At 37.4% G+C, this 12,470-nt stretch overlaps 1 protein-coding gene across 1 annotated transcript in view; it reads left to right on the plus strand.

Annotated features, from left to right (window-relative positions):
• The window catches only part of LOC133173027 (protein dachsous-like), a 31,001-nt gene extending 18,774 nt beyond the window's left edge, over positions 1-12,227 (plus strand). Inside the window, exons 6-19 of the mRNA XM_061307907.1 lie at positions 35-1,133; positions 1,237-2,259; positions 3,300-3,539; positions 3,995-4,129; positions 4,464-4,673; positions 5,067-5,436; positions 5,548-5,954; positions 6,654-7,081; positions 7,264-7,549; positions 7,672-7,862; positions 8,014-8,109; positions 8,228-8,369; positions 8,527-8,698; positions 8,807-12,227. Coding sequence (XP_061163891.1) covers positions 35-1,133; positions 1,237-2,259; positions 3,300-3,539; positions 3,995-4,129; positions 4,464-4,673; positions 5,067-5,436; positions 5,548-5,954; positions 6,654-7,081; positions 7,264-7,549; positions 7,672-7,862; positions 8,014-8,109; positions 8,228-8,369; positions 8,527-8,698; positions 8,807-11,294 — 7,287 coding nt within the window. The 3' untranslated portion in view covers positions 11,295-12,227. The remainder of the gene's footprint in view (positions 1-34; positions 1,134-1,236; positions 2,260-3,299; positions 3,540-3,994; positions 4,130-4,463; positions 4,674-5,066; positions 5,437-5,547; positions 5,955-6,653; positions 7,082-7,263; positions 7,550-7,671; positions 7,863-8,013; positions 8,110-8,227; positions 8,370-8,526; positions 8,699-8,806) is intronic.
• Positions 12,228-12,470: the final 243 nt, after the last annotated feature.

Below are 12,470 nucleotides of genomic sequence, written 5' to 3' on the forward strand. Positions count from 1 at the left end.
GTCCGTTTATTTATGGAATATTTGTATTTTTCAGGTGAACATCACAATATCAGATGTGAATGACAACAGTCCACAGTTCCAGACAAACTCCCTTCAGATCCCTGTTTGGGAGGACGAGGATCTCTCTACCACTCTGTATACCGCTCATGCCACTGACCCTGACAGTGGTGAGAATGGTACTGTATTATACAACATAGGAGGAGATTCCTCAAACACATTCAGGATCAACCCCACATCAGGGGAAATCACTCTACAAAAGTCTCTGGACTATGAACAAGTGACAATGTACCATTTACATGTGGAGGCCAGTGATCAAGGAAAATCTCCCCGCACCTCTACTCTAAATATGACCATCAAAGTTCTGAATGTGAATGACAATTCACCAGTCTTTTCAGCTAGCCGATATATCTTCAACGTAAGTGAGTCAGCTGCCATCCAGTCCAACATTGACAGAATACAGGCCACAGATCTAGATGGTGACATTGTGTCATATTCTTTGAGAGACACAATGTACCAAAATTTGTTTGGAATAGACACTTCAACAGGATACATATACCTCAAACAAGAACTCAATCGTGAGGAAAGAGATAGCTACACTTTAACTGTCATTGCTAGGGACAATGGGAAGGGCTCCCGCTCCACAGCTGTCCAAGTCACAGTCAATGTGATAGATGCCAATGACCATAGTCCAGTCTTTAAACAGTCTTTCTTTACATTCTACATTCTGGAAAATATGGCTGCAAACACTTTAGTAGGACAGACCACTGCCACAGACAAGGACACGGGGGACAACGCATATATCCTTTATCAGTTTGAGCAACCCGAGGCCCACCTAAGGATAGACCCAGTGTCTGGTGCTATCACCACCACCAGTTCTCTGGACCGAGAGGATAAGGACCTCTATAACCTCACTGTGATTGCTAGTGATCATGGAGACCCCAAAAAGTATGACTACGCTAATGTCAAGATTTTTGTTGGAGACTTGAATGACAACAGCCCCATGTTTCTAAATAATCAACCAATAGAGGCATTAGTCAGTGAAAATGAACCCAAAGGAACATCGGTCCTTAATATTTCGGCTAAGGATGATGATGCTTTGGAGAATGGAACTGTATCATTTTCTCTAACAGCAGGTATGTGTTCTCTGTTTATATGCTTACTTGTAATAGTAAAGATCATTTCATATTTGTATTATATGTTCTCTATCAAATTTTGAAATTTCTGTCTTGATTGTAGATGGAGATGCAGAGGCCCTTAAATATTTTGCCATACACCCAAAGTCAGGTCTGATAACAACATTGGAGGTTCTTGATTATGAGAAAAAGAACAGATATGTAATGGGAGTTGTTGCTGAAGATCATGGGAACCCAGCAAGGAGCACTTCTTCATCTCTTGTCATTCATGTTAAAGATGAAAATGATGGCAAACCCATCTTTTCTTCACAAAACTTGACCATAAAAGTGGTGGAGAATTTCAAAACTGGGTCTGTCATAGGTAGAGTGGAGGCAAAGGACTGGGATTCTGGAGAAAATGGTCGTGTCTCATACTCTATCATTGGAGGAAATGTGTTTGATGTATTTGCTGTGAATGTTTCCACTGGGGATATTTACTGCATCAGGAATGTTGATTATGAGGAAGCATCCACTCATTCCCTAGCTGTGAAGGCAGTGGATAACTCTCCTTACATTCCTAAGAGCAGCACAATCAGTGTGGAGGTGGAAGTGGTGGATACCAATGATAATCCACCTGTGTTTGACAAAGATCCTGTTCTCCTTCATAGGAAAGAAAATCTACCTATTGGATATACAGTTTATACATTTACTGCTACTGACAAAGATTCTGGAGTGAATGGAACCATCCGCTACAGCATTCAGAGCCAGACCCCAGACATGTCTTTGTTTACCATTGATCCACAAACTGGAGATCTTAAAGTGGCAGCCATGTTGGATTATGAGGTTGTTAAGCAGGTGTCCATGGTGATTCAGGCTGAGGACCAGTGTCATGTTGGATGTGAACAGAAAGCGACAGTTACCGCTTGGCTCTATGTGATTGACGTAAATGACAACAATCCTGTGTTCAAAGGAAATTCTTCTTATTCTGTCTTTGAGAATGAAACAGTGGGTCCCAGTGGTTTTCCTGTGACACATATTATTGCCACAGATGCTGATAGTAATGTGGATAACAGTGGTAATGGGGTCCTAGCCTTCAGTATTATTGGTGGCAATGATGAGGGACATTTTGCTATTGATAGATCTTCAGGTAAAAATGAGTCAAGTCACATTTCTGTGGTTTTGCTACTTTATAGCATTTTAAAGTTATTCATTCAACTTTTTGGTTAATTTATTCATGCACATGTTGATAATTTGCAATACATTACTGCTTGCCAAAGGCAAACTGTAATACAATGCATTTGTTGCTAAGATGTGTTTTATAGCCCGTGTAGGTGTTTTGCAAATTTGTATTCGACTACATCAATTAAATTAAACTACCTCATAGATGAAAATAAAAATCAGTTCCATAAAAGAGAAGCAAAAGGTGAAATATATGCTATTGATTTTCAAGCAATTAACATGCTTAAAGAAATAAGGAACTGAATGGGTTTTCCTTTTTCACAAAGTGTGACCATGAAAGAAAACGCTTTATTATGTCATCAGAAATGAGCATTCCAGAGGTCTTTTTTAAATAACATTAAGATTTGGATGCAATTGTTAAATTCATTTTAAAGATCTGTATTTGAAATTACACTTTACTTGTCCATTGTGCAGGCACAAACTGCTCGTCTCAGGTGTTTCAAAATAACTACTTAAAGTACACAATAATGTTAGAACTGTGAGTAGAAGATTTGAAAGTAGGTAAAGATGCTAAAAATATCCTATTCCCTGTGTAATTAAAATTTACTCGAAACCAAGATGCACTGTGTAATTAAAACTTACTTTAAATCAAGATTATACACTCCTGTACGTCAAAATTTTGGAGCTTAGGTACTTGAAAACAATTTCAATAACTAAATTTTACATGGACGTCAGAATGACGATGTAAAAATAAATTTGCTGTCCAGAAGGTCAAAGGTCAGGGGATAAATGTGATTTCTTTGTGGTCTTTCTTTTGACCTGTAACCTTGGGCATTAGTCCAATACTTTTGATATATAAGAGGAAGAAACAAATATATTTTGGTTTCATTGCTAGATGTCATGTTTAGATGTCAAGTCGGAATGAGTTCATTTTTCACAATTATATCTTATTTTCTAATTGTTTTAAGTAGTCCCACATTTTTTAACACTGATTTAAATCATTTTCAGGTTTATTGGTGATCCAGCAAACTTTGGACAGGGAGACAACTCCGTCCTACACCCTGACCATCCAAGTGCAAGATCAGGGGACGCCGCAGCGATCAGCCATTAAACAGATCAGCATCCATGTCCTGGACATTAATGACCATGCCCCTCAGTTCAGTCAGTCCACTTATACCGTCAGTATCCCGGAGAACTCCTCTCCGCAGCAGAATGTGCTCCAGTTAACAGCAACAGACGCAGACATTGGTAAGGAATAGGAACATTCTGACCACTTATTTCCTAGTTTTTCTATTTATATAATAAAGTAACTTTACATTGTCATTTGTTACAATGTTATTTTTAGTGTTTCATTTTTTTTTTAATTGCATAAAAAAATGAAAGATACTATGAAATATGTAGCTTATTTTTAATTTTTTGGTGAAACTTCTTGATCTCAGATGCAGGCAGAATTGAACAGTTGGAGATTGTTAGTATTTGATTAGTTTTGCTGAGTAAACGTATATCCAGCTGTTGTATAATGAAAATAAGAAATTTTCATTTGCTTCCCATGTTCGTTTCTTAATGTTGATACAATTATGTATCGTAATTATTTTATTTCTTTGTAGCTATCGATTTGCATATTGTTTTTGTTTTTATGTGGATGTTTTTAATTGAAACAAATTGTGCAGCTTTGTTTAATATTCGTTGTGCTGCTTGAACAGGGGAAAATGGCCGGCTCTCCTACTACCTCCCCCCTGGAGTTGCAGACGACAAGTTCCAGCTGAACCCAACCACAGGTCAACTGAGTACAACCGTTAGTCTGGACAGAGAAGAGCAGGCCCAGTATGTCCTCACAGGTAAATAATAAAAAAAAAAACAGTCATCAGACCAAAGAATGAAATAAAAACAATACAAATAGCCAAGTACTGATGAGAGCAAGCCAGTTTTGTTCAGAGCTAACACTGGTAAATATACAGGCACACACATTCCATTGATCTATAAAAAAGACTTAAAAGTGTTGGAGTAATGCCCAATTCAATTTTTTCATGCAATGGTAACTGTTTTGAATCAAGATGTTTATTTCCTGCATATTAATGATTAATGCCAATTTTGTTCTCATAAAGAACATACAAATGAATGTCTAATTCAAGGTACATGTTTTATTCAGTAAGAATCATGTTTTATTCTTAGCATATGTGCGTGACTTTGGATACCCAGAAAAGTACAGCACCACTAGAATTATTGTGAGTGTAACTGACATCAATGACAATGTCCCAGTTTTTGTCAAAACTGAAGTGAGTCTGTCCATCCCTGAGAATACGGAACAGGTGGCCATCCATCAGTTAGTTGCCAAAGACCAGGACGCGGGTGACAATGCGAGACTGTCCTATGCAATCATTGGTATGTATCTATGTATCACGTATCAGACTGAATTATTGATTCAGTTTATCCCCCTGTGTATTAGTCTGCAGGTGAAGTGATAAAAAAAATCTTATATCCCTTAATACTTATCAAATAATATTGATTTAATATACCTAGATTAATGTTTATCACAAGCTGTAGATAAGTCTGGTCACAAATCTGTTTGTTTTCCCCATGGGTTGATGCAGGTTATCTAAGCACATTTGAATATTGCACAAAATTTATCATCTGTACACTGATTTATATTTCCGTTAACAGATTCCTCAGATATGAAAATGAAATACTCAGCAAATTTTGGTTCATCTAAGTTCTGTACCTATAAGTTCTCTTAGCAAAGGGAAATAACTCTGTATTTTGAATTATCTTGTATAGGTGGTAATATTGGTGGAGCTTTCACTATTGATCCAGAAACTGGTGAATTGTCCTGTAAAACACTGGACAGAGAAACCATATCATCTTATAACCTGACTATCAGAGCTAGTGACCATGGCAGTCCACAGAGGACAACTATGTGTCAGGTCCACATCAAAGTTTTGGACAAGAATGACAATTTCCCAGAATTCTCTGCTGTAGAATATGCTCACACCATCAAGGAAAATGTGGCATTGGGTACATTCGTACTTCAGGTGGCAGCTAGTGACATTGATGAAGGTGAAAATGCACGCATCACTTTCTCACTTGGTAATGACACTGATGGCTTCTTCCAGGTGGACAGCCAATCAGGAAACATCACTACTAATGGGTAAGATTTTATTTTGGCATGTACAAGTAAGTAATTTTATTGCACGGTTGTAGAGAAAAGAATCTGTATGATATTTGAAGCTTTTTCATTTTAATAACATTTTATTTGCAGGCTGTTTGATTATGAGAAGAAGACATCTTATGTTTTTTATGTGGTTGCTAAGGATGGAGGTCAAAAGGACATCAAAAATAAAACTGTTCAAGTCCGCATCAACCTTAGTGATGTCAATGACAATGCACCCATCTTTAAGGAGATGGCCTACCGCAAAAATGTGTCGATCAACATGCCCGCTAACACCTTTGTTGTCAAGGTTCAAGCAGATGACAAGGACTCTGGCATTAATGGAGAGGTGCGTTACTCCTTAAGTAATTCAGGCACAGATTTATCCACCTACAACATGTTCCGTATTGATGAAGTTAGTGGAAACGTGTACACCAGGCAGATTCTGAACACCAGGGGAGTCCACATGATTCAGGTGGTGGCTACAGACCTAGGAGCACCTGCTCTTAGTTCTACAGGTAGGTCGACACTAGATAAGGGAGCAACTAATCACAGGAATATATGAATATTGATTAATGATAAGAAAGATTTGGAGGGATTACTTGTCGCTATTTCTATTTGACATGAAGGGCATGCTTTAAAAAGATAAATTTACAAGGTATTTTGTAAGGATCCTGTTTTACACTAGATTGTATCCTTTGTAAATTTTTCAATTCAATAAATCTTCACAGCATTTCTTATGAGTTTCCATTTCACACAAAAACATGACAAATGGTTCTAGTATTAAAAATGAAAGAATGGAAAGCATTCTTCCAACTTGAGCTTAGGATTTGGAGGACTTGATGCATTACTGTAGGATTTGATCAGGAAATGAAAAGAAACTTGTATTAAACATTTCTATCTGTTGATTTTTACTTTGCATGAAGGATTTAATATCTTTTTCACAATACTTAAATTATAATTTGATTGTAGAATTGCTTTTTGGACTCTACCCCCAGGAATAAAATAACATGAGAATTATATGATTTGTTTATTTTACAAAGATCATTTATGCTAATAAATTACAGTTTTGTTATTTAATAGATAACTCCAAACATCATGATTTTTTTTTGGGGGGGGGGGGGGTGGAAGATTTTCCAATTTTTAAGGTAATGAATTTTTTTTTCAATATGGTTTCTGTTCTCAGAATTTGATGTGTATAAACATTGACATTGTAGGTATTATAGAGGTCACTGTAGGGGACAATGCAGGCAGTGTTGGTTTAAGGTTTGACCAACCTTCTTACCATGCCACAATACAGGAAAACTCTCCCCAGTACACCTCTGTAATAACAGTGAGAGCCACATATGTAGGATCAGGAAGTGGCCCCATTACATATTCCTTAGTCAACAGCAAAGATCAGCAGGTCTTCTCCCTGGACTCTTCATCTGGAAGGGTCACTGTTAACAATGGAGCTCTACTTGACTTTGAGGTGGCCCAAGAAGTGTATGTGATGGTGGTAGCTTCCAGTGGGAACCTCTATACCTACACTCAGTTGGTGGTCCAGTTGACAGACATCAATGATAATGCACCCAAGTTTGCTCAGAATGTTTACTACTCCTCCACATGGGAGGGAGAAAAAGGGGACCATGTCTATGTTACACAGGTACATTGTCATTTCTGTTAATACATATTATGTAATTAATTTGATGAAAATCAGGGTTTAATGTGCTTTGTGCTGTAGTTTATCTTTATCATCAGGTAATTTGACTCAGTCTTCTTTTTCTTTGCATATTTCCTTCATAATTAATTCTAGATAGTTTGTGCATTACTAAATACCATCCACAGGTACTAGCGACAGATGCCGACTCTGGTAGCAATTCGGACATCACATACAACATCATTGGGGGTAATGAAGGTTTTACCTTCCAAATCCACCCTCCCCACAGTGGAATTGTGGTCACCACACTTCCTCTGGACTATGAAATTCAGAATTCTTACAGCCTCACAATAGAGGCAGTAGATCAGGGAAGGCCCTCGCAGAGCAGTACCTGTACACTCAATATAGATGTGGTGGATATTAATGATCAGTATCCAAAGTTCCCCGAACCTCAGCCTGTTAATCTAAGTGAAGGTAAATACCAGAAAAGTAAATACCAAATTTATTTTATCTTTGTTTTTTTTCACTGGGTGATTAAATTTAATTAAGTAGGGACTGATGAAATTACCGTTACACACAATTTATTTTAATTTTAGCTGCAGACATTGGTTCACTGGTGAGATTGGTAACAGCCAATGACAGGGATAGAAATCCTACTCTGCTCTATGACTTTACACCAAATGGTAACCCTGGAAACACCTTTGCCATCGATAGATTCAGTGGAAGAATTACACTAGCCAAGCCACTTGATCATGAGATTCAAAGGAATTATGCTGTTGGCTTAACTGTAAGTTCTACATTTAAAGAACATTATAATAGTGTATTTAAGAGAATTAAAATAAATTTGAATATGTATTTGTGTTACATTAAAGAAAAATTAATGTGTTTGTGAATTTATAATTTTTTTGACATAATTGGTCAAACATTTTAATCTGCAGGTGAATGATACAAAATATACAGCACAGACCATTTTGCATGTAAATGTTAAAGATGAAAATGACAATCACCCAGTATTTTCCCAGCAAAGTTATAAGGTAAGGACGTCATCTATAAAGCTCTGTCAATCAACGTTTAACAAGAACAAAGCAGTATGGAGAAGGTAAAGTCCGTGTATTAGAAAATAATATGTATTTTATTATTTTCTTATGACAGGCTGATATTCAAGAGTTCACAGGATCAGGGGTGAAGATTTTGACAGTTAATGCTACGGATGCTGATGCAGGGGTCAATGCTATCATTACTTACAATCTTATTGTTAATCCAACAGGGGGATTTTACATAGATCCTAATACAGGTAAATAACAATCATTAGAATGTAACCTTGTATCAAATTACCATCACAAGGTCTTCTATGAAAATGATTTTAAAATATATCCAGGAATAAAGATTGCAAGTGATTATTTAACAAAGTATTTTTGTGGACAACAATTAAAAAAAATTAAAAATTGCAGGGGAGATTTATACAAACAAGACAGTTGAACTTCGACAAGATCAGCAGGTGTTAACTTTGGTGGTGACTGCACAAGACGGTGGTACTCCGAGACTGTCAGCAGTGGTAGCCATTAATCTGCAGATCATTCCTGTCAACCAGTATGCTCCAGAGTTTCCTCAACAACAAACCAAGTATGTTTTGTTTCAAAGGGGGTAGAAAAGAATTTTGATTCTTATGAGAATCAGTGATTAATCTGTTTAAGAGAGGGTTTTTGTTAAATGAATTGTTGTTATTTATAGATTTTCTTTCGCTGAGGACATCAAGAAAGGTGAAAATCTCTGGAGCGTCACAGCTACTGACAGGGACATGAAACAGGAAGTCTACTACAGCATTGGGGCAGGGAACCAGGGAAACACTTTCGGAATTGATAGACAGTCAGGACTTGTTTTCTTAAATGAGAATCTTGATCGAGAGTCAATGCCAGCTTATTCTCTCATTATTGAGGCCATAGACAATGGCAACCCAGTGAAAAAGAACACCATTGGAGTGACTGTGGAAGTTCTTGATGTTAATGATCAGAGCCCAGTGTTCAAACCTACCGAATATTTCAAGGAATTACCTGAGAATATGGCACACTCCAATTCCTTCTTACAGGTGCTTGCTACAGATTCTGATGCTGGAGGTAATGCTGAAATTCAGTACACCATTACTTCAGGAAATGATCAAGGTCTGTTCATAGTGCATGGCAAAACTGGAGTTGTGTCGATAACACCAAATGCATCTCTGGATTACGAGAACACTCCGCAACATAAATTGATCGTGAGAGCCACAGACTGTTTGGGCTGTAACAGCTCACAAACAAAATTCTCAGCTTTTGCAACAATTGTCATAAATGTGACTGATGTCAATGAATACCCACCTTTGTTCCCGGTGCCATTTTATTACGCCAGCGTCAATGAGGGACCTAGAGATACTAAAGTGTTCCAGGCGCATGCCAATGACAAAGATGGTGGAAAATATGGAGTTCTGACATACAGAATTCAGAATACTAATGTTTTCCGAATTGATTCCATCACAGGTTGGGTGTATACAAACATGGATATTGATTATGAGAATCTTCCATACCTCTCTGCTCCAGGAGAACATCAGTACAAGTTTGATCTCACTGTTACAGATCTGGAAGGTCTGGAGGATACTAAGCCTGTAATTGTTATCATCAATGATGTCGATGAATTTTCTCCTGCATTCACTCAAAATAAATATGCATTTGATGTTCCTGGAAATGCTAAAAAAGGTCATATAATTGGAAAAGTCAGTGCAACAGATCAAGATGGAGGACTTGCTGGAATGGTTTTCTATGTCATCAAGAGTCCTGTGGATTACTTTGATGTCAACATAACAACCGGTGAGGTGTACGTGTCCCATGACTTTCATTCTGATATTAGGAGCAAGCGTGATACATTTTCGCGTCAGAAGCGAGCCCTGGATAAAAACTTTGTCACTCTGATCGTTACAGCCACAAATGGGGCCGAGGACTTGAGGACATCTACAACAATAGTGGAAGTGTCTGTGGACACGGAGTGTGCTGGATGTGCTCTTCCTCGACCTCAAACTCCAGAGGACTCGGTGAACACCACAATAATAGCTATAGTGGTAGTGTTTGTGTTGGTGGCCATCATTCTTGTTGTCATCATAGTGATCATTGTGATCAGATTCAGAAAGAGGAAGGCCCCCACTGTGGTTTATGAAACGGAGTACCCCCATCAGTTTGATTTTCCAGTGGCCAGTGATGATGGATCCCCGCCAGCTTATGATGAAAAGTACAGGAACCACCCCATAACACCAGATATCTCAGAACGATCCCATCACTCACAGTCTAGTGGTCGTGGTTCAGTGGAGGCTGACGAAGATGAGGAAATCATGATGATCAACTCCCATTCCTCAGTTCTAAATAACTCCGCTGGATTCCGAAGTAAAAACATGCCGGATTCTGGTATTCAGGATGATGACAATATGTCTGAACCTTCTGTTCAGAATTCAAAAGACTATCTAGCACGGCTAGGAATAGAACCCGTGCATACGCAGATAAAGACTCAAAATATTATGCAATCTGTTGAGAGTATGCATCAGTTTACAGAAGAGGGGGGTGGGGAGGATGTTGAATATAACAATGATTCTAGTGCAGATATAGTTATATCTGACAGCAATAATGACTTAGGGTTCCATGAGCCCGATGTACAGCAGCATGTGGGGGCACTGTCTAGTGTGATAAACAGTGAGGAGGAGTATAGTGGCTCATATAACTGGGACTACTTATTAGACTGGGGTCCACAATATCAACCTCTAGCCCATGTGTTCACAGAAATCGCCCGATTAAAGGACGATAAACAAACACCAAAAAAGCAACCTGTGAAAACTGTGCCACAAAGAAAGACAACCATTAATTTAAATCCCCAAGTGAAAATGGACCCTCCCCCAATAATAACAAATGCTCCTCCAAAATCAGTGCAACATAGTCAGGGGAGCAAGCATTCCTCACGAACAAATAGTACAATGAATGTGTCCTCACTCCCCAGTTTACCTCGATCCCCCATCAGTTACGAGTCTAGCTTTACATCCCCTGCCATCACCCCCTCTTACACTCCCTCTCTCACCCCCCTGGCCACTCGCAGCCCTTCCATATCTCCATATGGGTCAGGCCATAATACACCAAACAGACAACGAACAAATGGTCACATGCAGAGAATGGCTTTATCATCAGAGTCTGAACAAGAGCTCAGGATATAACTACCTATGTCAAACTAAAGACTGTTTGTTTCATTACAAATGTATGCATTCTGCTGGTGATGAACTTATGCTGTCTGTACGAGTATTCGTGTACTACTTCTTTTATTGAAATGATATATATTTTTAAATGTGATTTGTTTTTAATTGTGACACAAAGATGCATGTATGTTTTAGTTGTCCTGTTTTTAACTCAAAAGAAACTTTTTTTCTCTACTCAAAACATTTCCACATGTCAGAGCATTATTATAGAAAAGGATTTTATCATTGCAATCACTTCTTAGTTTATTTTTCTAGTATTTTTTAATGGTGACAATAGTCGTATTCTTGTGAAATATCTGACTTCTGATATCAGGTTGTATGTTAGTGCTCGATGAGAAGGTTTTTATGTCACTGTTATATCTGATATTATCAAGTTTTTATATATGCAATATAAAGAGGGACCATAGTCCTTGAGACTTTAAAATTATGTATTTTTGTGCAAAATTGACATTAGTCACTTGACCCTTTTTACATACCATATTTTGTAGACTTTTATCAATAGTTGATGCTGACTTTTATGTACATGTACTTGTTTTTAATAAGTGCCAATGTCATATACATGTGCATTTTATTAATATGCATTTAATTCTTAAATTAAAACTTAATGCTCATGTTAAAAAAAAAATGATCAATTTGGTACTTACAAATATGTATCTAGATGAACCATTCTGTATATTTCACATCTTAGAGTTTCTGTAGCTTAGAATTTAGATTTTCTTACATTTGTGCCATCATAAATATGCATATTTTTCTACAGTTGTAAAATAACCAATCAAAAAGTTTAAATACGAAACATTTTTTCATCAGGGGTCAGTTGGTCTTTGTCTCACTTTACATATGTAAAAAATAGATGAATCAAATTTATTTATACCAAATAAAGAAATTCAAACTGATTTTATATGGCTTTTTTTTTTTTTGAAAAACAAATGATCTGGGTGTTATTTCTTTTAATCACACTACATGTAAATCTTACAGGAGAGAAAGATTTCATAGAAAACTGGCTTGTAATCCAGATATCATTCTGGTATGTGCCCATTTTACACACATTTGATAAAGTATAGAACAATAGATGTGAAATATGTTTTGATAGCAAATATAGTCTGATCTCCGCCCGGGATTTTACCTGGAATTACCTGT

This window comes from Saccostrea echinata, unplaced genomic scaffold (assembly GCF_033153115.1).
Source record: "Saccostrea echinata isolate AGI-Se365-2 ecotype Australia unplaced genomic scaffold, CSIRO_AGI_Sech_v1 ptg000056l, whole genome shotgun sequence".
Classification (NCBI taxonomy): Eukaryota; Metazoa; Mollusca; class Bivalvia; order Ostreida; family Ostreidae; genus Saccostrea; species Saccostrea echinata.